The sequence below is a fragment of the Scomber scombrus genome, chromosome 19 (genome assembly GCF_963691925.1).
Source record: "Scomber scombrus chromosome 19, fScoSco1.1, whole genome shotgun sequence".
In the NCBI taxonomy this organism is placed as follows: Eukaryota; Metazoa; Chordata; class Actinopteri; order Scombriformes; family Scombridae; genus Scomber; species Scomber scombrus.
In genome coordinates, this window is record NC_084988.1 from 27,162,228 (window position 1) to 27,188,394 (window position 26,167).

The 26,167-nt window shown below is 38.0% G+C and overlaps 2 protein-coding genes across 2 annotated transcripts; one reads left to right on the top strand and one right to left on the bottom strand.

Annotated features, from left to right (window-relative positions):
• The first annotated feature begins 675 nt into the window (after positions 1 to 675).
• Positions 676 to 13,228, top strand: jkamp (jnk1/mapk8 associated membrane protein). Its single transcript, XM_062440954.1, has 7 exons — positions 676 to 763; positions 2,330 to 2,409; positions 4,351 to 4,505; positions 7,272 to 7,478; positions 10,269 to 10,450; positions 10,580 to 10,656; positions 11,554 to 13,228. Exons 1-7 carry the CDS (start codon positions 760 to 762, stop codon positions 11,770 to 11,772), a joined length of 924 nt encoding a protein of 307 aa, XP_062296938.1. The 5' UTR covers positions 676 to 759; the 3' UTR covers positions 11,773 to 13,228.
• A 1,749-nt stretch (positions 13,229 to 14,977) lies between these two features.
• On the bottom strand, positions 14,978 to 23,416 carry fam241a (family with sequence similarity 241 member A). Its single transcript, XM_062440446.1, has 3 exons — positions 23,191 to 23,416; positions 18,476 to 18,765; positions 14,978 to 15,005 (listed from the first exon to the last, which is right to left on the bottom strand). Exons 1-3 carry the CDS (start codon positions 23,341 to 23,343, stop codon positions 14,987 to 14,989), a joined length of 462 nt encoding a protein of 153 aa, XP_062296430.1. The 5' UTR covers positions 23,344 to 23,416; the 3' UTR covers positions 14,978 to 14,986.
• Positions 23,417 to 26,167: the final 2,751 nt, after the last annotated feature.

Consider the following 26,167-nt stretch of genomic DNA (forward strand, 5'->3'; position numbering starts at 1 on the left):
CCCTGTACCAATACTGGTCGTCTTCTAATGTTATTGTTCTCTCATAAAAAATTGCTAAAAAACAAACAAAACAAGAACAACAAAATACAAGCCTATAATAAGCCTATATAAGAATGACATGGAGGGTACATGTAGACAAGGTACCTGCAAAATGTGAAGTAATTATTTTCTCCTGATGTGTAGATCTGACTGGGGAGCAGATAAAGGAACATTAGTAAGGATTTGATGTGCACTTTATTGGGTAGGTGTATGTCATTGAGGACAGCAGTTATCCAACATTGGAACACAGGTTAAATTTATGAATGGACACTACAAAACATTACAGTACACTGGCTGGTGAGCACATGGATGGAAAATACATGTGTGGATCAGCAGAAACTGTGAATCTTGTTTTCGATGCATAAAAGTGCAAACTATCAGATCAACAGAAGCATTATGCAAACAGATCTGTATGAATATGAGTTACATATCAGTCAATGAAATCAACAGTCATCACGGAACATTGTAAAACAACAAAAAAACTGTTCCTTTTCTCCATCGCACAGTACACTGGACTTCAATAAGGATTTAACTGATATAATGTAATTCTACAGATGACCTGTGGAGGGCAGCGCTACGCCTTTGCGGCAGCTAATCTATCTGACATGACTTCCTGTTGTTACCTTGTAATAGTGTACATCCGGTTTGTGCTCCAAATGAAAACACATTAACGTTACACTGAGGCCTGATAGCCTGGGTTTAATCATTATTTGAGCCAAAATGGGTAAGTGAGTTTATCCTGGCGTTTTATCTGACTGTAGTTAACTCGTTTAGGTAAACTACACGTTATAGTGTTTTATTAGGTAAATAAACCGGACAGTTATTCATTAGTAGACGTCTCTGTTTTACATAGTGATGACTGTAATGTTATACATACACACACACTAGTGAAGGTTATATGTGATATTTGTTACTATTCTCTGAGCTGTCACTGAGTTTCTGTAATGTTAGCTGTGTGTGAAATAACAAAAGTAACGTTAACGTATCTTTACCATCAACATGTTGTGATATGACAGTAAACACACACTGTAACGTTACACATATATTATTGTTGACCTGAGTAGCAAAATGTGTTACTTTGTGCTTTTCACCTGAAGAGACATAAACTATATGAGAACGTAGAAAATGAACTATTCAGAGTGTTTATGTTTGAATCCACACACTAACTATAAGTGTCTGTTTGTCTTACGAAAAGCAGTGTGTAGTCAGGCTCACATTTCAGATGTGGTTGTTAACAGCTCCACCAAATAGTGATTTTTCCCTCTAAACTTCTCTCATGCTTTCATTTCAATAAATGTTCAAATGATCCAATATTTCATCAAAAATCAAAGATTAGAGAAAAAGTCCCAAAACTGAAAACACATTTGTGTATCAGAACTTAAACATTAATCATCTCACCACCCCTCACATTTATCTGCTGACCCTTTGGAGGGGCCCCACCCCTAGGTTGGGAACCACTGGACTAAACTAGCTAACTGTATACAAAGTATTGTAAACTAGCTCCACCTCCAGCAGCTACAACAGTAACATGCTGCTCTAACACTGATGCTTCACTATTAATAATCTAATGATGTCATAATAATAATATATCAGTCAGAGGACCAAACCACTACTTTTACTGTTATACTGCATACTACATCACTCATAATACTGCAGTACTTTTACTGTAATACTGCATACTACATCACTGATAATACTGCAGTACTTTTACTGTAATACTGCATACTACATCACTCATAATACTGCAGTACTTTTACTGTAATACTGCATACTACATCACTCATAATACTGCAGTACTTTTACTGTAATACTGCATACTACATCACTCATAATACTGCAGTACTTTTACTGTAATACTGCATACTACATCACTCATAATACTGCAGTACTTTTACTGTAATACTGCATACTACATCACTCATAATACTGCAGTACTTTTACTGTAATACTGCATACTACATCACTCATAATGTAATACTGCATACTACATCACTCATAATGTAATACTGCATACTACATCACTCATAATGTAATACTGCATACTACATCACTCATAATGTAATACTGCATACTACATCACGCATAATGTAATACTGCATACTACATCACGCATATTGTAATACTGCATACTACATCACTCATAATGTAATACTGCATACTACATCACTCATAATGTAATACTGCATACTACATCACTCATAATGTAATACTGCATACTACATCAAGCTGATAATCATTATGTACTACAGTATATCAGATGTTATATAAAGTGTTTTTGTTGTCCTTGCAGCTGTGGCCATGAGCTCAACATGTCCGGGCCTGTACTGTGGCAGGATGATGTTCAATGGATCAGTTGAAGGAGACTGTGGTGTGAGTACTGAACATCAGATGTATGTGTTTGGGGCATTGCCTGTTATCCCTCTATGCAATAAGAGGCAGGATTGTTTTAACTGTGGGTAAGCTTTAAGGTTAGTAAGTTGTTGAGGAGATTCTTCTTATATCAGGTCAGTCTACAACTAGAGCAAAAGAGATTATTCATCTGAGCAGCACTCTCTCCATATATTTTACATTTCTGACAGCTGCATCGATGTACACTGTTGGGGAATGTTACTTTTAAAAGTAACTAATTACATTACAAATTTACTTCCATTAAAAAGTAACTAGTTACATTACAGCATTACCCTCTGAGAACAGTAAGTGGTTAGAGTACTTTAGTGTTACTTTGTGATTGCTCATGTAGTTTTAGTCCAGACCTCCTTTAAATATAATGACTGTACCATCATCACACAGCCAAGTCTGGATCATCATCTGTAAATCTTTACACTAATAGCAGGAATGACACACACAATGTTCCATTTTACAAGTGGCTTCTCAAACATAAGCTTACATACAAGTTATAAACTACATACAGGCTTTTAAACACATCTACATCACTGCTACAGGCCAACACACACAACCTGCATGTTACTGTAATGTTCTTGCTCTTATTTCCTCCCACAAATTCAAAATGCTGTCCCTCCTGAGCTGCCGTACACATGTGCAGTGATATAACCATAGCACATAACCAGGTGCCTGTCTGACATAAAAGTAGTAACAGTGTGAGTTCATGGTGGATTTTCTTTTCTCGTGGTAAAAAGGTAGCTACAGGAATAGTTGGTTAATAAATAATAACAGATTACCTTTTCTGAAAACGTAGCTAAACAACTGAGTAAGTAATCCAATTACTCTAACGCATTAACCCCTAATACTATGGATGAATAAATGGATATCCAGCAAATCTCTTTACATCAGCATGTGAGCTAATAGGAATAATTCCGTTTGTGTTCATGTTGGACTTTATACAGCAGGCAGCAGAATTCACTCTCCAGTAAAGTGAAATACTGTGAGTGTCCACTAGCAGCACTATGGAGCTGTTTTATGAGCAGCTCCCCATTTTGTTTGTCTCATGCAGACACATGCACATATGTGACTTTTTTAGACCTCCAGAATACACACAGTGTGTTTGGATGAGTAACACTGAGTGTAAAGATAACATCTGTTAGTGTAACAGTCTCCTCTGTGTGAATAACCAAAGCGATCACTTTAACAGACAGTGAAGTCTCTGTTAGCTGCAATCAGCACATGTGTGCCTGCACACCACCAGCTCTCATAATGTATGTCGATGCCTAGAGGAGGTTGCCATAGTAAATAGTAGAGTGGAGACATCCTAACAGCCATGACACCACGCTGTGTTACATTCTTATATTCTAAAGGACACAGGCTTTAAAAAAAATCAGGTTTTTAAAAACCTAGTTCTCATGGTGTCAGTTCCAGATGTTTCTGTGGTTTATAATAGCTAAATTCTCACTAGTTTCACTGTCTTTATCTTTTTTTGAGGTGAAGATAAAGATGTAATAGTGAGATAGTCCAGTATGCACTTTACATTCAGTGTTTTTTCCTGCATTAAAGTGACTTTTAAAACAAAGAGTGACACAGTTCTACTTCTTTACAGCTGGTAGTGACTCCAGAAGTTAAATGTATAAATGTCAGTAATGTGTACCAACATCAAACTGGACATGACCTCTGCAGTGATTATAGGACTTGTTTATCAGTGCAGAATAGGGACAGAATGTTACACAGTGGACATGAGGAGAAACAGGACTACTTGTACTCCTTCTAATCGTTTGTGTGTGTGTGTGTGTGTGTGTGTGTGTGTGTGTGTGTGTGTGTGTGTGTGTACGTGTGTGTGTGTGTGTGTGTGTGTACGTGTGTGTGTGTGTGTGTGTGTGCGTGTGTGTGTGTGTTTGTGCGTGTGTGTGTGTGTCCTGTCAGGTCTGTCCTCGTGGAGAGCGCTCTAACCTCCAGAAGGTGTGTGAACGCTGCACAGAATCCCCTGAGCTCTACGACTGGCTCTATCTGGGCTTCATGGCCATGTTACCACTAGTGCTGCACTGGTTCTTCATCGAGTGGTACTCTGGAAAGAAGAGGTAAACACATACACACACTCTTTTACTCCAGATATTGAGCTCAGTACTACTATTACAGGAGTTGTAGTCATTCAAAGTACTTTATTTGTCATTGCTACAAGAAAAATACAGCACAGCATCTCTAGAAAATAGGCACAATAAATAAATAGATAAATAAATAAATAGATGGCACCATACAGGACGAAAATCGTAAAGTGCAATAAAAATAAAAGTGCATAAGCTGAGTGCAAATGATGCTGTTAGTGCAGGCACCCCAGCAGTTCAGTTCAAGTTATGTTATGGGGGGAGGGGGGTATTCGGGGTGCTGTTGAGGAGTCTTATTGTTTGTCATCCTGGAAGTCCTCACTCTAACAGACCTGAACCTGAGCAAGTGGAACAGGTGGTAGGCAGAGTGACAAGATTCCTTGAGGATCCAGAGTGAACGCTGAAGTCAGCGGTTGGTGGAGATTGCTGTGATGTCTGGCAGCTCAGTCCTGATGATCTTGCCAGCTGTTTTGATGACTCTCTGTATGGCCGCCTGTTCTGCCTTCGTACAGCTGAAGAACCAGGCAGCTACACAGTATGTCAGCACACTTTCGATGGCACAGCGGTAAAAGTTGATCAGTGGCTTCTGTGGTAGATTTTCTCTTCTTAGCTTCCTGAGATAGAAGAGGCGTTGCTGGGCTTTCCCTATAACTGAAGCTGTGTTGGTGTCTAATGACGGCTCCTCCGTCACTGTTATGCCAAGGAACTTAAAGCAGATGACTCGCTCCACCTCCTCGCTGCTGATAGAGTGGGGGATGGTTGCACCGACCCGACCTCCAGAAGTCCATGATCATCTCTTTTATCTTCTTGATGTTCAGGCTGAGGTTGTGATCAGTGCAGCAGACTTCCAGGTTGTCTACCTCCTCCTGTAAGCAGACTCATCATTGTTTGAGATGAGGCCAAGCACTGTGGTGTCGTCTGCAAATTTAAAGATGTAGTTTGTTGGATAGGAGCCAGAACAGTCATGTACGACAGAGTATTAGGGCCATACTAAGAGGAAGGAAGAAAAATTTTAAAAAATACAATTTTGGAAATTACGAGAATAAAGTCGTAATATCACAAGAATAAAGTCATAATATTACCAGATAAAGTCGTAATAATACAAGAATAAAGTTGTATGAATAGCACGCAGATGTAACATAGCCTTGCAGTCGACCGCTACCAGACAGCTCCTCTTCCACAAAACAAGCTATTTCTTTTAAGTCCGTGTGGTTCTTTCTTTGAAATAGACACAGTCGTTTGCACAATCGTTTCAAAGTCCTGATACTGATAATAATTTGATGCTGATGTGCCAAAAGATTAAGTATTTCCTTATTAGTCACACAAGTGGTTACCAGTCCAGAGGAAATGAAGATGTAATCAGTACGGATCAACCTCAGTGATAACTCCTCAAAAAGACCCACAGGGAACATATGATGTCATGAAAGAAAATAAAAGCGAGTTGAATGCCGGTGGCTGAGTGATGCTGACCTACTCAATGAACTATTTTGAATGAAGAATGAACTCAGGTTCTAAGGTACCAAAGTATAACTTCACAAGATGCTCAACATTCCTCATTTTAACGCAGTGGGAAGAGTTCTCATAAAATTACGACTTTATTCTCATAATATTATGACTTTATTCTCGTAATGTTACGACTTTATTCTCGTAATATTACGACTTTATTCTCGTAATGTTACGACTTTATTCTCGTAATGTTACGACTTTATTCTTGTAATATTACGACTTTATTCTCATAATATTACGACTTTATTCTTGTAATATTACGACTTTATTCTCGTAATGTTACGACTTTATTCTCGTAATGTTACGACTTTATTCTCGTAATGTTACGACTTTATTCTCGTAATATTACGACTTTTTTCTCGTAATGTCACGACTTTATTCTCGTAATGTTACGACTTTTTTCTCGTAATGTTACGACTTTATTCTCGTAATGTTACGACTTTATTCTCGTAATGTTACGACTTTATTCTCGTAATATTACGACTTTTTTCTCGTAATGTCACGACTTTATTCTCGTAATGTTACGACTTTTTTCTCGTAATATTATGACTTTTTCTTATTCTGGCCCTAATACTCCGTCGTAGTCATGTGTGTACAGCATGTAGAGCAGTGGACTGAGCACACAACCTTGTGGGGACCCAGAAGTGCCCAGTCACTGAAGCTCATTCCATTGAATTCACATACAGAGTCAGTACTCACACATTCTGTTCCTGCATGTCTTTACACACAGGTAAATGAAAAGAATGATTCAAGCTTATAAATGTGTCTTTGATTGTTTTTTTGTTTTTTTACAAATCAGCATAAAAGTAAAAAACAATCTCACACTCAGCTGATCTGGTTATGAGCATAAACAATGTTTTACTCAAAGATTCTCTCACCTCCCTCCTCCCTGTCTTCATCTCCACCTCTTCACATCACATCAGACACACATGTATGCTGGTGTGAAGAACATATGAGGTGACCTCATTCTCACCTCATGTTGTGTTTTATTAGTACCAGTTTATGTGCAGGAAATGGCATCTGCTAAGTGTTAGTTAGTCTATCTGTCTCCAGGTGTTAACAGAGAGTGAGCTCATCTCATATCGCACATGGCTAAACAAGACTTACCCAGAATGCAACAGCAGCCCACAAAGCACTCCAGAGAGCCATGCTGCTGCAGAGAGATGAAACTCTCAGAGTAGGAAGGTAGAACATGTTAGGATGTGTGTGACTGTGTGCTCACTGTGTTCCTTTCAGCTCCAGCGCTCTGCTGCAGCACATCACAGCCATGCTGGAGTGCAGCGTATCAGCTGTGGTCACCCTGCTGGTCACAGAGCCTGTGGGAATGCTCAGTATCCGCTCCTGTCGGGTCCAGATGTTGTCAGACTGGTACACCATGCTGTATAATCCCAGTCCAGACTACATCAACACACTACACTGCACCCAGGAGGCTGTTTACCCTCTGTAAGTACTGACCTCAGAGCAGAAGTCACATCACTCTCACTGACATTCAGGTCTATGTGTTCATCAACTAATGTTTATTTTCATTATTGATTCATCTGTCGATTATTTTCTTGATTCATTGATTAGTTGTTTGGTCCATAAGGTGTGAAAAATATCAATCAGTGTTCCTCAAAGTCCAAGATGACATCCTCAAATGTGTCATTATTCATTTTACTGTCTCAGAGGACTGAAGAAACCACAACATATTCACATTTAAGAAGCTGAAACCAAAGGATTTTGACATTTTTTGTCAAAAAAAATCACTCAAAATACGATTCATTAATTATCAGAATAGTTGGCAGTTAATTTAATAGTTTAAAAACTAATAGATGAATAGTTGCAGCTGTAAACATGTGTAACATTTCTCACTGCTGGATGTGTGAACATTCAACAGCCTCACAAACAACTACCAGAACAAAACTTTTACATTTCATCATTCTCTATTTTTACTTTTCCTCACCTTCCAGAAGCATTCTGTCCATCATAATAACACATGATGTTTATTTTAAATGGTCAGGTTTGGTCACTTTGTCAACCTGAAGATAGGACAGTATGAGTGTGTATGTGGCTCATTGTTCACTAATCATTCCAGCTGTAGTGAGCAGATGTTTTTCAGTGAACTAGCTCTTCTTGTCCACTGTGATGTCCTTAATTTAGATCTGAGTTGTTGTTTTTTTCCTTCTGCTGCATTTTATCAGTTCAGTGTGAAATGTGACTTTTGTGTGAAAATGAAGGAAGTTAAAAATAGATGGATGGAAAATGAAAGCATCAGCAGAGGAAAGCCCCATAAACTAGCTGCTGTTCCCTTTCAGTCTCATCTTTAGTTTATATCTGTTAACAGGTATGTAAACAGTTTCCATAAAAGTCTGCTGAATGAGCTGTTAGCTTAACTTTCTTTTTGCAGTGTAGCCTTGGAATGAACAGCCAACTGTCAGTAGACTCTGATACTGATAGAAGTGTGATGTTTCTCAGCCTCATCTTCAACTGTGGCAGCACCGCAGGCATACTTTTGGTTTTGGTTTTGGTTTTGTCTCGTTACATTCCCCCATGATTAACATTCTGTCCACAACCACAAGTTTAACAACCGAAGAGCATAGTGAAGATTTCATTCCCCTCCTCCCCCTCACATTCATCACATGGGGCTTCAGAATCAGTGTGTCTTAGCTGCTGTGGTTTAGTATCAGAGTGTGTGAACACTGCTGAAGACACGTACACTTCATGTCTTTAGTTCTGCCTCCGTCCTCTTTAATGAGGATGTGAAAGTTATGTTTTCAACAAAGAGCAGCAAGTCCTGATCTGTGAAACTAAGACGTAGCTGCAGAAAATATACAACTGGAAGTGAAGCAGAGGAGAATTTCACTCTTTGATGTTTCTTTGGTCTATCATCTGTTCATAGTAAGATCAGAAAAGTGAACATTTACGTTTAAACTTTGGAGGTAAGAGAGGATTTCTTTCTTGAGTCTTATAAATAGCTACCAGCTAATATAAAAGACAAAAGATGTAACAGTAGTACTGTGTAGTCCCACAGCAGCATGGAAGATAACATATCAAAAAGTCAGATAAAAATAATAACAAACAAAAATTCCTACAACAATAAAGGATGTGCAGGTCTTATTCACATCATCATCATATTTCAGGAGAAGAATAATTATCTCTGAAATCGATGCTTCACAATAAGAACTAGAATGACCCATACTGGACTTTTGGGGCTGATACTAATATTAAGGAGTAAAAAAAGAGTATCAATATATCGACCAATATTCTTACACAGAATATATGCATGATCCCTGACATGTGGTTATCAAACACTTGTGATAAAGATATGTAATGAAGGTATGATATTTTACAGTTTAACTATAAACTTTATTGTATAGAATGACATCAGTGCACTGAAACAGTAAACTTAAATTATAAATAACTATAAATAAAATGCATAGAACAAAAAAAACTTTATGAAACTTGATTTGAAAAAAAAAAATCAAATATACATAAAATACTGTCTGTATAACTTTAAAAAAAATATCGGCACATAAACACTGGTCGACCAGTATTGGCCGATAATATCAGCTGACTGATATGTTGGTCGGGCTCTTCTTGCTATTTTGCATGGGATCATATAAATATGTGATTTCCAGTTCAACTTAATATCTATAATAACTCAAAGGAAATATGTTGAAGTGGCTCCCCCCAATAGCACACTATCTACAGAACGGTTAAAATGAAATCTGTTTCATTTTAATATATCATTTATTTAGTTATAGCCATCTTTTTCTTTAATATGCTGCTATGTAGTCTGTGAGATGTTGTTCATTATTATTTGTTATAGAATGATTTAATGCTATATTTAATTGTTTAGATTTATTGATTACTTTGATTATCTATAGCAAGTAGGTGTAGTTTTGGCCTGAGATCCCGCATAGTAATCTGAGTATGTTAGCTAGCAGTGTCAATGATGGGTGATGCTGTGATGAAATGCACACTCAACGCTGGTCTTATATTACTTCAGTTATTATTTGCGTTAAGTTTTTAGTTTGATAGGAATTATGGAATCATCTTTATTCATGTTTGGAAACTCCTTGTTTAAAAAATAAATGTATCAAAGTTTGAAGAAAGCTGTGTTTTTGGAGTCTGTTAAAACCACCACAGTCTGAAACCCAGCAGCAGCAGCACCACCTTCAGATGCCCTGACATATTTCATTATTCAAGATGTCAGTTAAGTTACTTTATCTACAAATATTTTCTGTTGGTCAGCTACACCATCGTGTTGATCTACTACGCATTCTGCTTGGTGCTGATGATGCTGCTGCGCCCTCTGCTGGTGAAGAAGATTGCGTGTGGTTTGGGCAAATCTGATCGCTTCAAGAGCATCTACGCCGCTCTGTACTTCTTCCCCATCCTCACTGTGCTGCAGGCTGTGGGAGGAGGACTGCTCTGTGAGTATCACTTCACATCCACTCTGGGCTTTTTCCTCAGTCCACAAACAGCAGCGTTCATATCTTCAACTCTAATATGAAAGTGTAAGTGTAGTCTGACCTGTGTGTGTGTGTGTGTTTGTGTTTCAGACTATGCCTTCCCCTACATCATCCTGGTCCTGTCCCTGGTCACTCTGGCTGTCTACATGTCTGCCTCTGAGATACAGGTACTGCTCCTTTAAGTGTTTACAACTTATAAACATTCCAGTTTTTACCATTAAAGTCAGTGAGTTGTTGAAGCTTTTCTATCATTTAGTTTAATCATGGTTCAATTATGAATAAATATTTAACCAACATTATTAATTGAATACAACTTGAATTATTTACTAAAAAGCTGAAAGTGATAAAAACATAATGAATGAGTAGTTAATCATTGTGGCAGTTCACAATGAACAATAAAGAAAAATGTCATTTGAAAATGAAATGTAAAAATGCTTTTAAATGAGACTGTGTTGTTTCATTGAACTAATGTTTGTGCTCACAAGTCACAATCTTTTTAATTATTATTCAGTGATTGATTTGATTAAAAGAAAATTAAATTGTATTAAATAAATGAAGTTCAACTCACACTGCAGCAAAAGGAGCTCTGATTGGCCAAACTCTACCTAATTATAACAGCTGGTCTGTTTTTATTGGAGGTTTTTAATATATTATCTAAATGAATACTTTTGTCAATGGTATGAGTATATTCATCTATATTCATATTGTAACTGCAGGTATGTTCTGCTGTGTGTGTGTGTGGATGTAGAAAGGATGAGCTTTGTATACAATTTCAAGCTGTTGAAAAAACTTGATTGGAACTATTATTTCTTTCTTTCTTTCTTATGGTTTATTTAATAGGGACAGAGACATTATACATAGACAAGCAAGTATCACAGATAGCTAATGCTCATTTGTAACACCTGTCTCTAGGAGGGCTTTTGTTAAAGTAAGAGATGAAAATATTTAAAAAAGTAAAGTAAACCAAGTACATCAGCACAATAAATGCAACAGAGCACACAATATTTAGAGTGTTATGCATTAGATCAGCTGGTATTATTATTAACCTGCTCCTCTCTCCTCAGTCTTTTAAGAACCTGGTTGCTAAGAAGAAACGTCTGGTGGTGCTGTTCAGCCACTGGCTGCTCCACGCATACGGGATCATCTCCATCTCTCGGCTGGACAAGTTGGAGCAGGACCTGCCCCTGCTGGCCCTGGTGCCCGGCCCCGCCCTCTTCTACATCGCCACCGCCAAGTTCACGGAGCCCAGCCGCATCCTGTCTGAGGGCGGCAACGGACACTGAACTCTCACTCAGCTCTGCTCTAGAGTCTCTCAGCCTCTGTGTATGAACCATCAGTTGAACCACAGCAGCTTAATGTGATCCAACTTGTTCAACCGGTTATTGTAATATAATGATGACATCATGAGGCTTTTAGCATGGCTGGGACTGAATTCTCTCTTTTGTTTGTTTTCAGCATGACTGAATGGTTTCATGTTGGGAAACAACTTCATGATCCAAATCATTGTGCTGTAGGCTGTAATCATTGGACTGTTTCCAGTCATGATCCAGATGGAGAACTGTTAACACTTCATGTTAGCATGGCTCAAAGTAGATTATCAGTTATTTTTCACTTCATTATCATTTCATCTTTGAAAACATGGGTCTGTATGGGACAGATGCCAATCACATTACCAGGCATGGCCTTAAGTGATGATCTGACCAACAGTCCAAACACTGGAGTGATGATAAAGCCAAAGTGGAGAGTGTAGTGGAGAAGCTGGAAGCAGACCGTGTTTGATAGTTTTGTTGTGTTCTCTAAAAGCCAAACGGCTTATTGATTGATACATTTCCTTATCTCGTCTTATCTGCCTATCTTCTATTTATTTACCATCAGCCTTTAAAGGGGGTTGATAGATCCTTATTTTCTGTTTTTGTGCACCTTGTACATTCTCTTGAAAATGAAGTGAAGAGACTCACTCGGCCTCATGTATATAATAGAGTCCTGCATGCAGGTAGGTGATTGTAAAAATGTAATTATTATAGTGGATCTCCCTAAAGATAAACACTGACACTGTGTGATGTTTCAGCCATCATCACTTGTTTTGTGTCTGCTGCCCTGAAGCTGTAATGTTAATGAGCCTGTGTGGCTCAATTGAAGCTGTGTGTACATTCATGTAAATAGTGTGTGTTCAGTATTGTTTGCTCTACAGTGAGTGTAAAGTTCAGCTGTTTCAGTTTGACGTCAACATGTTCTCCTATCAGTGTGAGCTCACTCCTCATCTATTTATGACTCCTATAAGCATAAACCTGTCTGACATGTCTCCACCTCATGTTCATCTCACACAGCTCCATCTATCAGGCGTTTGGAACATTTTTGACACTAAAGTGGAAGTTTGAACATCTGTAATTCTGTAACAAGTGTGAGAACTATGTGCTGAGGAAGGTAGTGTGATGTGATCTAAAGCTTACACACAGCTACTCGTGGACCATGTGGTGAGACAAAAATGCAATTTCACCCAAATGTTTTGCTTGTGTTAATAATGATAACATGAACTGCACTTCTTTTTTTCTGATGTGCCTTTCCACTCTTTTTTTCCCCCCCTTTTCTTTCATCTTTCTTTTGCGTTCTTCAAACCTGTCAGCAGTCGTGATGAATGTTACACTCAGTTTAATATTTAAACGGTCTGACAGACAGACCACTTTGTTTTAGTGATTGTTTTTTGTACTGAATGTTTCATGAGACTTCTACACAAATAAACAGAAGTACAAAGAGGAAGTGGAGTCTTACCTGATATGAAAATGTAATGATGATTCAGTATTTAAATGTGTCAACACTTTAAAAGAATCTTTTCTATCAAGACTCTCAAATTGAAGTTATTTGGCTGATGATTCTGACACATGAGAATATGTCTGTGATCATTTACTGAGTCCATCCATTGATCTCCAGCAGACCTGACGCCAACCTTCGTGTCAAGGAAATCCAATAAAATTGCCTGATCAACAGTATCAAAAGCTAAATTAAGATCAAGTAGAATTAGAACTGTAAAATCACCATCAGCTGTTAGTTATTGATCACTGGCTTAATTCATTAAGATGCTTTCAGTGCTGTGAAGAGATAAAGGTAAGGTACATTTTATTCATCCCCTAGGAGGAAATTCTTAATTGAAAAATTCAAAAAATTGAATTCAAAACAGTAGTCTTGTAATGGTGAAGTGATAAAAAACAAAAACTAAACTAAATTCAATAAACAATCTCTAAAATAATCTGTAATGATATAAATCTACAATATACATACACGGTCGCCCATGAAGTTGGAATAATTTAGTTGTCAGACACATTCCTCTTTTTATTTTCTATTAATACACATCAGTAATCACCTTTGACCAGGTGCAATGAGATTGATCAATACCATTTTGAGAATATAAACTTTATCTATTAAGAATAAATCACACTGTCAAAATCATTTCATGGAAAGAGGTCAAAAATATTTTATTCCAACTTTATGGGCCACCGTGTAAATTCCTGATACTATATACAAGTGTGCAATGTTCCTGGTATTAAACAGTGAGGACAGCCTCAGTCTTATTAGTAGGAGTGGGAGGTACTGGGAGGTACTGGGAGCTGTGGTGTTGTACAGTCTGATGGCTGAACGTGCTCCTGACCTGCCTCAGGGGATTGAGAGGGATTGTCTATGATAGCTTCCAGCTTTCCTTTCATCTTCTTCTCTGTCAGGAAACCTGATAAAAATGCAGCAGATTGTTTGTAGTGATGTTCAGTGATGAAGAATTCATTCGTGCTGATTAATTTTATCCTTATTGATCAATATCATGGACAAAGCCATGAAAATCAATCAATCAGACTTTATTTATAAAGCACTTTTCATACAATAAAATGTAGCACAAAGTGCTTTACATTATAAAAAGCGAGCACAAACAAAGCAGAAGTAAAACCAAAAGCCACACACACACACACACATACACACACACACTTTCTCTCACATATAACACATGCATACACACTTGAAAGAAGGCAACTGAAAACTGAGGAGTAGCCATTTTACTCTCAGCAATTAGCAGTGATGAAACACCTGAGATAAAACCAAATAAATAAAATGAACTTAAAATAAATGATTAAATAAATAAATAAAATACAAAGTTCATTTTCCAAAAAAAAAATCAAAAGATGACAACTTAATAAAAATAAAAAAGACCCGAATTATTCTTTAATTCTATACTGATAATAAAACATGCTCAATGATTGGTATGCTCCTTTAATTTCAGTAATGGTGAATGACCCACAGTTTGATGATGGAACACAGAGGTAATGTGACAAATGATGTCATTATAGATCACATGACTCTCCCACAACAATGTATATGATGATGACACACACTACAGTACATTTAGATCCAGTATTTCTTTTATTATGCATAAAACTCTCAGTGCAAATGCCTCAGAAACAATCATGTATGTTCAAAAGAACTGAACAAGGACAAATGCAGCATGGCTACAATATGTCAGTGATGATGTTTCCCCCTGAAAAAAAAAAAAAAAAAGGTAACAATCAGTAGTAAACTTCAAAATCCATTTCAGTTCCTTTACAGTCACATGTGAGCAGAAAGTAGAAGAGAAAAGCTTTTAAACTACCTGAGAGCACCAGCACAGCGACGGCTCAGTGCTTCGTCTCACTGCACTGAGCATCACACTGATACAGGAGTGCAGCTCAGAACACGTTTCACTCTCAGCAACAGCAGCAGAGGAAGCTTTTTATTGTTAGTTATGTTTAGAGAAACTATACAGTTACAGTTACAGTGTGGAGAAGATGCTAATCTGGGTTAAATGTTAAATAGAAAGGCAAATGTTCAAACACTCATCAAACACCGCTCTACTTCCTGTGCTGGAACTAACAGTTTGCAGTGATGTGATTGGCTGACACAGATAAGGTTGTGAACAATCAGCTTTGTGTTAGACTAACAGAAGCTGAGCTGATAAGATGATCAGAACATACATTAAAAAAAGAGGATGCGTTGTGATATGATGATTAAAAAGAAAACAGTCTGATGGCTTAATATGATGTTAATGAAATGTTATGTTGAAGAAAAACATACTTTTATTTGTTATTTAACATTATAACCAAAAACCCTAAAAACACAACATACAGTGTGATATGATGACAGTGAGAAGTTGGGAGTAAACTGGAGCTGTAGAACAACACTGCATCTGTTCACATTTAGTTAGAAACACTTCATTCATTATCCATCATAAATCATTCATTCATACTTGAAATTTTTGTCTGCTGTTTTGAAATGAAGAGAACTTCCAGCTGTGTCTAATGTAGCATATGACAGTTAATAATGATCAGTGTCTGGTAGATGGAGTATATTTAATAGTATGTAAATGTATGAAAACTGTCAATCATCCAGGTGATGATATATCAGAGCATGGTTGAATGGAGGGCAGCTGGACTTGGTTGAAGAGGCTGCTGGTATTTAACCTCTGAGGGCTCTTTATCATAGTCATAGATACCAACAGAGCAGAGTATACAGGAAACACACATACACACAGACCAGTACTTACAAAAACAGCCTCAAGATCCAAGAATAGTGTCTGACAAACTCACCACACTTCTGTTTTCCTCACACTGAGAAAACTGGTCCAACTAAAAAAACACACATCCAAACACTAGAAACACTCTACTGTCTGCAGTCTAATGCAGTGACACTAAACAACCATTAAAGGTTCTATATGTAAAAATGATTATGAAGACAATGATATGTATTAATTACACAACAGGACCCCTCTGTGTGTGTGTGTGTGTGTGTGTGTGACTGACACGGCTGATGTTAGTATGTTTGCTCATGTGGGAATGTTGGGTCTCTTTACATTAAATAAAAGAGTACAGTCTAGACCTGCTCTATGTGTAAAGTGCCTTGAGATGATTTTGTTGTGATTTGGCGCTATACAAATAAAGATTGATTGATTGAATTATGAGAACTGTAAACAATTAAAAAGATGTTGAGTGACAGGATGTTGAGTGCAGCTCACTTGACATATGGGGCTAATATCAGCTGATAATATCGGTGATATTATCAGCTGATATTAGCCTATCACAGTTATATTGGTATCTATGTGTATACCGTCTGATATGTGCTGATAGTATTTTAAAGATATATAAACTGCTAATCCACTGTTCCACCTACCTCCACAAACTGGATTAAGGAAGGTTTGTATTTTCTTAAATTAGAAATAATGATTAATTCCTGGTGCTGGTAAATAGGGTGGTTTGGGTCTGTTCACTCATAAATAAGTATCTTGAATTCTTGTAACTGACTTTGTAAAATACAAAAAAATATTTAAAAAAAATAAAAAGATATATATGCCGCATTTTATGTATATTTGATCATTTTTCCTGATTCAAATTAACATATATATATATATATTACATTTCCAGTGGAGTTTACTGTATCAGTGCACTGATGTCATTTTATAAAAGTTAATTAAGTAAGTTCATAGTTAAAGTGCAAAATATCATGCTTCTATTACATATCTTGTGTTTGGTAACCACATTTGTAAGATAAAGAAAAGGAAAAAAAGAGCATATTTATGTATATATTCTGTATACATAAGGTTATTGGTTGATATAGCGATATCACCATTTTTCATTCCTTAATATGTGTGTTGGCATTGGCCCCAAACATCCAGTATGGGTTGAGCTCAAGTCATTTCTGATTCTTACAAATAGAACCTTTCAGCACAGGAAGATTAACTGTGCAGGTCCAGACCCAGCACTTCACTCTGACACATAACAGACAACAACATGCATATACTGGACAGGAGGAGTGAAGGAGAATAAGTACATCTGAGGAAGAGAGGAAGAGAGGTCCATGACACTACTTATCCTCCACCTACAATACTGCTCTTTCATCTGGAGACTTCACCACCATTCACATCCTGTCACGTGACAACTCCAACCACAGTGGTTTACACTTCAGGTTACCCCAGTGACTCTACTGATATCATTACAACTGTCAGAGCAGAGGCACTAATGAATCAAGTGTGCTATGAATGATCTTGATATGACCAAGTAGAGGTTAAATACCTGAAAGTCCTCAGCAGTCTGTTAGTGACAGACCAAACATCTTCCAGCTGCACTCGATTCAACCCGCTTGTGTGTGTAAGAATTCATCACATTTAAACATACATGGTTAATTAGGATAAAACAGTTACCGATGAGTCAGCGTTTAGTTATAGCGTGTGTATTATAGTTCATTATTAGCACAAAGACTTCTGCATGGCTGTAAAACATCTGTTCTATTCTCTCACACCAACTAACTGCTCATGTTCATTTAGGTCAATTAGAACCATTCTTCATCTCCTGTGTGTTTTCTGAGCTGAATCTCTAGAATTGGAACAATAACAATAAAGACACTTTGTCATGAATGATCCAGCTCTGTGCTTTGTATCAGAGGAAATGTTTGACGGTACGAAGGTATGAGGAGAGTGTGAGCTGTATTTTCTGATAGATGATTGGAGTGATATTACTGCTGTGTGTTCACCATGGGAACATCCTGCAGCTTCTTTTTGTTCAGTCAAACACACAGTTGTGCTTCCGAAGCGGTGGGACAGAGATTCCTCTCTCTGTCACCTCTGACTCAAATAGAAACAAACCGTTTCTCACACGTCTTCCACTTCCCCTTCCTCTTCCTCTTCCTTTAAATCAGCTGATCAATACTATTAATTCACTAGGGCAGCACTCCTGTCAGTGAGGCAGGAGAAGCCACACACACACACACACACCACTTGGATTTGGTCTGATCGCCCACACACACCTGCTGTATCCATCGACACAGATTAGTCCTGTCTGTGTGTGTGTGTGTGTGTTTGTGTGCGTGTGCATGTTTGTGTTTGTGTTTGTGTGTGTGTGTGTGTGTGTACGCGTGCGTGCGTGTGTGTGAGCGTCAAACAAATAGAACAGCAGGCTCCCCTCTGATCAGCAGGCTGGTTACTTCTGGATGTAGATGATGATGAGGCACAGAGTTCCCACCAGTCCCAGCGCCTGGATGCCCAAGAACCAGAGGAGCATCCAGAAGAACACGATCACCACCGGCTCCACTATCTTTTCCCCAAAGTACATCTGGGTGAAGCCCAACCCCCGCAGACACTTGTTGATCATCCCGAACAGAGTCCCCATCTTCTCGCAGTCGTCCAGCTGAGGTCTGGTGGTGGGGTCGTCCACGTGTGGCCACATGCTGCCGGGGCTGCTGGGAGGTCGTGGTCGGGTCCTGCTGCCTTCAGCCTGGGGAGGCACAGGTAAGGACAGGTTAGAGAGAGATAGACAGACAGACAGACAGACAGACAGACAGACAGACAGACAGACAGACAGACAGACAGACAGACAGACAGACAGACACACAGAGAGACAGACAGACAGTCAGTCAGTCAGTTGGACAGACAGTCAGTCAGTCAGTCAGTCAGAGAAACAGATAGACAGTCAGTCAGTCAGTCAGACAAACAGACAGTCAGTCAGACAGATAGACAGTCAGTCAGACAGTCAGTCAGTCAGACAGACAGACAGTCAGTCAGACAGACAGATAGACAGTCAGTCAGTCAGTCAGACAGATAGACAGTCAGTCAGTCAGACAGTCAATCAGTCAGTCAGACAGACAGTCAGTCAGACAGACAGATAGACAGTCAGTCAGTCAGTCAGTCAGACAGATAGACAGTCAGTCAGACAGACAGACATATAGTCAGTCAGTCAGTCAGTCAGACAGACAGACAGATAGACAGTCAGTCAGACAGACAGACAAATAGTCAGTCAGTCAGTCAGACAGACAGATAGACAGTCAGTCAGTCAGTCAGTCAGACAGACAGACAGACAGTCAGTCAGTTAGTCAGTCAGACAGACAGATATACAGTCAGTCAGTCAGTCAGTCAGACAGACAGACAGACAGATAGACAGTCAGTCAGACAGACATATAGTCAGTCAGTCAGTCAGTCAGTCAGTCAGTCAGTCAGTCAGTCAGACAGATAGACAGTCAGTCAGACAGACATATAGTCAGTCAGTCAGTCAGTCAGACAGACAGACAGACAGACAGACAGACAGATAGACAGTCAGACAGATAGACTTTATTTGTCATTCAGATTATACACCATACAGTACACATCAGAACGAGGTTTGGTTGCAATGGCTCAAAAATAGTGCATACCATTTTTTTTAAAAAGTACTGAATATTAAAAATACACACACACACACACACACACACACACACACACACACACACACACACACACACACACACACACACACACACACACACACTATATACAGGATGGCTTTATGAAGTTCACAGCAGGACAGAACAGTTGTTCATCAAATCATCATTTATGACAACCATGACTCACTGTCTCTATATGTAACTGTGTCCTGACTGAATGATCATATCAGTACAAGTACATGATTCAAACTATGTACTATATGATGTTTATTGTGATATATTATATAATAAGAGTCAGATGGAGATATATCTTTGTAGATAGTCCACAAATGTAACATGTAATAATAATCATGGTGCTACATTACATTCAGATAAAGACTCAGTCCAACACTGCCCACAATTGTTGATAAATATTATGAATACATACAGAGATATTATAGAATGGACACTAGAGCCCAACCGATATATCGGTCAACCAATATTTATGGGCCAATATTAGCCTATCATACTGTAGATATATCAGTATCGTCTTTGTGCTTTAAGATATATAGGCTGCATTCTGTGTATATTTAATCCTTTCTCCTAATTCTAGTTAAACATATATTACATTCCCAGTGTAGTTTACTGTTTCAGTGCAATGGTGTCATTTTATACAATTTAAGTTTATTCTTAAACTATAAAATATCATGGCTCCATTACATTTGTCACAAGTGTTTGGTAACCACATTTGGAAAGAGGAAGAAGAAGAAAAAAGAATGTAAGATAACATGTGTTTAATGTAAGATAAGGTACACTTTACTAATCACCCTAGGGGGAAATTCTAAATTGACACAACAGTAGCCTTGCAATTGTGAAGTGATAAAAATAAAATAAAATACTATATACAATAAACAATCTCTAAAATAAACTGTAATTATATGAATCTACAATCTGCATAAATTCCTTATACTATATACAAGTGTGCAATGTTTCACGCCCCCCCCCCCCCCCCCCACACACACACACACACCTGTTGATCATCCCAAACATCCTAACCAAAGATCTGTACAGAAATGACAACTTTGTTCTTCTTTCTCTCTCCAGACTAAAGTGTGCAGCCATGCTAACAGAGACTGTACTCACACACAGTGCTGCTTTGAGCTGAATGCTAACATCAGCACGCTCACTGTGACAAAGCTAACATGCTGATGTTACTATGATCACTATCTCAGCTTAGCATGTTGGACGCTAACACTTGCTAACTGGCACTAAACACAAAAAACACATTGATATAAAAATGTTTGTTCGTGTTGTGTAGATTCATTGATTACCACAACGGAGCCGTCAGCATCACAAACACGATACGAGAGTCACATGATCAAAGAGGACTGTGGTTATAACTTGTGAGCTTTCACATCTTCAGATAAGTCACTACAGACATGACTACTTACTACTGTTACTACTCACATCCCAGCTGTGTTGTGGAGATACAGCTGTGTGATAGAAAGCTGCTGTAGTGTGGCACATCTACACAACATAAAGACTGACATGCTGTTTTTTAGACTTCAGAGCCTGCTCTACTCTATCAGTGAGCTATACCTTAATAAAAGCTTCCTCGGATCCCAGCTGTAATTATAACCTAACACACTGGCATGAAAAGTAATTACACTCACTTCCTTATTGCAGCATTATGTCACAACTCCCACAGTGCAGAGAACGTGTGCTCACTGACTGCACACTGCTTAAGTACAGTGAGTCGCCTCATGATGATCATCTCATGGAACTGAAGCCGGGTTAGGGTTACTACACTGTGACAAGAGTTGGGGAAAGTAGAAAGTGTGCAGGTGATAGGATGCACATATATAAAAGCTGTTTATAATAGGAGATGAAGTATAATGAGAAGTGGGCAGGTTCCTTTTGTCCATGTGGCAGCACTGCTCTGAGCAGACATGTATTATCCTGAAAGTCCTGGCTGCTGTGTTATCAATGGTCCATCTGTGATCTAGCTGAACTCAATCACAGCGTAATGATACAGCCATTTCCTTCCTACTGAACTAGACTGACTCTCACTATCATTGTGTGTCACTCTGATACATTTCAATTCACCTCCTGCCTTTCTGAACAAAAGTCACATTCCACACAGGAAGGAAAACAAAGTGACTTCTGGACCACATGCTGTTCACACTTTCAAAAAGGAAAACCATTCAAACCTTCATCCCAGCAACAAGAGCTGAGACATAGTAATGCTCCCTGACTGCTATGGAAACTATGGATATGCTGCTGTTGGTATTTATGTACCATTCATTCGTTTTAACACAGCTGGCATTTTCATATTCCTGACTGTCCACTATTGATGACAAAGCTGCTGGCATCACAACATTACATTTGTTACATTGTTATTTCTGTCCTCTCCAGTCGTGGCTCACATCACAAAATATTCTAAAGAATGGGCTAACATGCAGCTAAAGGCAATATGCGTTTTATTAGTTATTAACTCAAGTTTTATTAGTTATTAACTCAAGTTTTATTAGTTATTAACTCAAGTTTAAGCCATTTCATTTATAATCCCATTGATGTCAATTTAACTTGTTATTTATGAAAAACAGTAATAATAAAATAACTGCTGAATCCATTCACATTTTTGATCCTGTCTTTATTTTTGCACCAAATTATGAAGATTAGTATCAATAAGAGTATCAACAAGTATCAGTATCAATAAATGGTACATGGACTGTACTTATGTAGCACTGTTCTAGTCTTTTTGACCACTCAAAGCACTTTTACACTACCAATCAAATCAATGAAATCCTAGTGATACTTATCCCTACTTATTGTAAATACTAAAAGGCAACATGACTTTCATTGAGTTTGGTTTTACAGTGTGAATTAGAGACTGACTGTAATAAGAAGCTACCCACCCACTTTATTGAACTCAACTCCAGATTAAAGCTGGCCTTGTCACATGTCTTTTTTTTGATAAGATAACGTGTCACCAAACTACATTAGCACAGAGTGTCTTTGTACAGTTTCTGTGCTGCTGATACGTCAGGTATAAATACACACAGACACACACCTGACCCAGTAGGACATGACTTGTGACTTGATTTAAAGTATGACTGGCTGTATAATGTTATATCTCTGCTACAATATACAACCTAATGTTATTAAACATGTATTTATATCTAAATATATCCCGAATGAAGTGTTTGATATTGTTGATTCGTGTTATGTGGTAATAGGACATGTTTTACAAGCAAAGTATCTATAAATGATAAACGGACACAGTAATTAGCAGATGTTTGAATGGAGTTTGGCACAGAGCGAAAGTCACGCTGATAACTGTGAAGTCTCAGTAAAGTGACTTTAACCGACACGGTCACGCTCTTTCACTAGCACAGGGTCGCAGTATAAACCCAGCAGCATCACCTTTAACTCTTAGTGAGGTGAGGGTCCAGTATCAGGACCACCAGGTTAGCATGAAACAACTGACAGTAAGCGGCTACAGCTAGCTTGCTCATGTACTTTACCCGGTGTCGCTGGTGGTTTGCTGCGGTCTGCCTCGCACCGAGGACGGGCTGAGGATTAGAGCTACATCTGCTCTGGCTTCCAAGCGGCGGCTCTTCAAATTCACGTCGATGGAAGGCATAGTGGTCATGTACAGGCGGCGTTACAGCAGACATTTTACAGCCAGTCCACTGACAGTAACTTTCAGGGATCAAAACATACGAGTGAGGTGATTTGTCCGCCCTGGCAGGCGCGTTCCCGACAGGTTCGCGAGAACGCAATATCATCATCCAATGGGAGCAGAGCCGCAGCGCCAGCATTTCTTTCTAAAGTCTACACCTGTCAACATGCGCCACCTGCAGGTCAGAGTAGTAATTACGACATCCCACTGGTGAATATGAATCACAATGGAGGTCGCTGGATTAATCACGAGATGATAGCACAAGATACAGAAGAAAATCTTTCTAAAGAATTACTTAGACTACGTTTTAATATCGAGGACAATATGTACATTTTGTGAAAATGACATTGAAACTACGGACCATATATTTTTCTCATGTGGTATAATACAAACATTCTGGCATAATATTCACAAATGGATCAAGCAAAAAATCGTATTGTTTCCAGCTTCTATCTCTAATCCTCTGTCTAGCCAAATTGTTTATCCACAAGAATAGAGTAATGAAATCATCCCCTAAATTTATTGTCTTCATTAATTAATTTAAAATGTACATGAAATCTCTAAAACTGTGTTTAAAGTCACAAAAATGATGTGATAATTTAAATATTCCCCACTGAAATGGATAGATGAAACTGATCTGAATTCCCCCTTGTGAAATCACTGTTTATTTGTCTTGTTATGTTACTGTATTTATTTGATAAAATTTATTTTATTGATATGTTCATTTTATTTCAATCTGTTCTGAATGTATTATATTGAAGCACCAACGTGTGTGTTATACTTTGAGATGATTTGCACTAATGCTAGATTGATGTTTCCTTGGCAATCTCTTTATACTGTTGCAATGTATGTACAATGAAAGTTGCCACATTTGTTTATTTTTGTACGTTTTCAATAAAACATCAAACTTTTTTTTTTTTAAAGATACAGAAGAAAAAACACATAATTGGATTTACAAAATTGCGATTTTTCTTTTCAAACTTTCTTTTAATTTCTGCTTTATTTCTTGTGGTTTCATGTATTTTACCTCCTCAAGCCCCAAAAACGTATTCAGATAAAAAACAGAAGTTTTCTTTCTAGCGCTGCACAGTTAATTCATCAGTTAGTCAATCTGCAGAAAATTAATCCATAACTATTTTGATAACTGAACAATCATTTTAGATATATTTTTAAGCAAGAAGTAGAAAAACATTTTCTAATCATCAAATGTGATGATTTATTTGTTTCTTCATGATTATAAATCTTTGGCTTTTGCACAGTCATAACCAGACATTTAAATATATAACCTAATATAATATATCTAATAATATCTATAATAATATAACATATCTAAATATTATACTAACCTACATACACGCATCTAACTTCATGGAATTCACTCTAGTGTCAACTATTGACAATAAAGTCAATGATCATAATCCCTGTGCAGTTTCTATGATTATTGCAGTTTTATAACAGCTGTTGAACAGGAGTTCAAGCTTTAACTCCCTGTATTCTAACTCATGTTACTGGTAAGGCAGCAGAAGCAGAATGCTCAAATGCAGACTTTTTTCACACATATATTTAATTTTAATTATTTGTATAACTGTTAACTGTTAATGGATCCATGAACAAAACGTCCCAAAACATCATCAAAATCATTTACAGCTGTCTCTTACTGTTATTGTTGTATACGTTGTATACAGAGAGGTTATTTGGTCCATTATTTTTGGGTTGTAAAATATGTGTTTAAGTCACAGTAACCATTATAAACTCATCAGGCATCATGGGACCTTCCTGTTTACCTCTGGTATTTGCCAGTGCTTTGGTCTATTCAAGAAAATGTCTTTGAAGCAGTGTCAGCCTGGTCTTCAGGGTCCTCCACAGGACCCACCTTTGTTGCCACATCCTTCAGAGGATGCAATGCCTGGAAGGGGGCTACAGCTATTGTTTGAATCTCTTCCTGATGGCTGTGCCACAAAACATTCTGCAGTTATATTGTATAAAGAATACTTTGTTGACTGGACAATTCTTTTCAGCTAAAAGGAAAAGTTTATTTCAGACCAGCCAGACCAGCTTTTAGGTGTTAAATATGACTTAACTCAAAAACTTGATATATCACAGTATGAAAAGCACAGATGTAAATAAAGTTAATGATGGGAATTATATTCAGAGCCTTCATCAATGTGATTAGTAACACCTGCATTTCCTATTATGATGAGTCAAAGTGTCTGCTGTGAAAAAGTAAATAGAGTAAAACATATTTTACTTTTTGTTAGTCATTTAATATTCCTAATTATTTCTCTAATGCTGTTGAGACAAACATAGGAGACAGAGAATAAGAGGGAACTGAACTTAATGTGGATCTAAACTGCTTTTGCAGTTTGGATATTTAAAGACCTGAACCTTATAGTTGCAGCTGTATGGAGAAAATCTAGAAACACTTCAGTTCAGTATGGACTCCCGATTATCGTGGAAAGGTCACATTAAAAGTATTGTGGGAAAAAAGTCATAAATGTACTGAGGTGTCTGGTAGGGTTGGACTGGGGAGCAGAGGTAGCATCGTTGTGCGTTGCAGGTTGAGGCAGGAAAGATGCTGTTGTATTTACGCAGGAAACAACTTTGTGTAAATGATTGGATGAATCTGAGAGGGCACAGAGATAACCATCCAACTAACACTGTGCTACAAGTTTGCTGGGAAAGAGGGGGAACATTAAAATCAACTTTTGGCTGGAGAGCAAGTGCGTCAACAAGAGAGTTGGGATTGTATGGAGTGGAGTTTTGTTCAACAGTGATGTGGCTTGCAACTCCTGTGTGGGTACTAGAACCACTGGTGGTGG

Coding starts and splice junctions, on each gene's coding strand:
- jkamp (XM_062440954.1), top strand. Junction 7,479..10,268: donor CAGGAGGCTGTTTACCCTCT/GTAAGTACTGAC, acceptor TCTGTTGGTCAG/CTACACCATCGTGTTGATCT. Junction 10,657..11,553: donor TGTCTGCCTCTGAGATACAG/GTACTGCTCCTT, acceptor CTCTCTCCTCAG/TCTTTTAAGAACCTGGTTGC.
- fam241a (XM_062440446.1), bottom strand. CDS start 23,343: ATGTCTGCTGTAACGCCGCCTGTACATGACCACTATGCCTTCCATCGA. Junction 18,766..23,190: donor CAAACCACCAGCGACACCGG/GTAAAGTACATG, acceptor GTGCCTCCCCAG/GCTGAAGGCAGCAGGACCCG.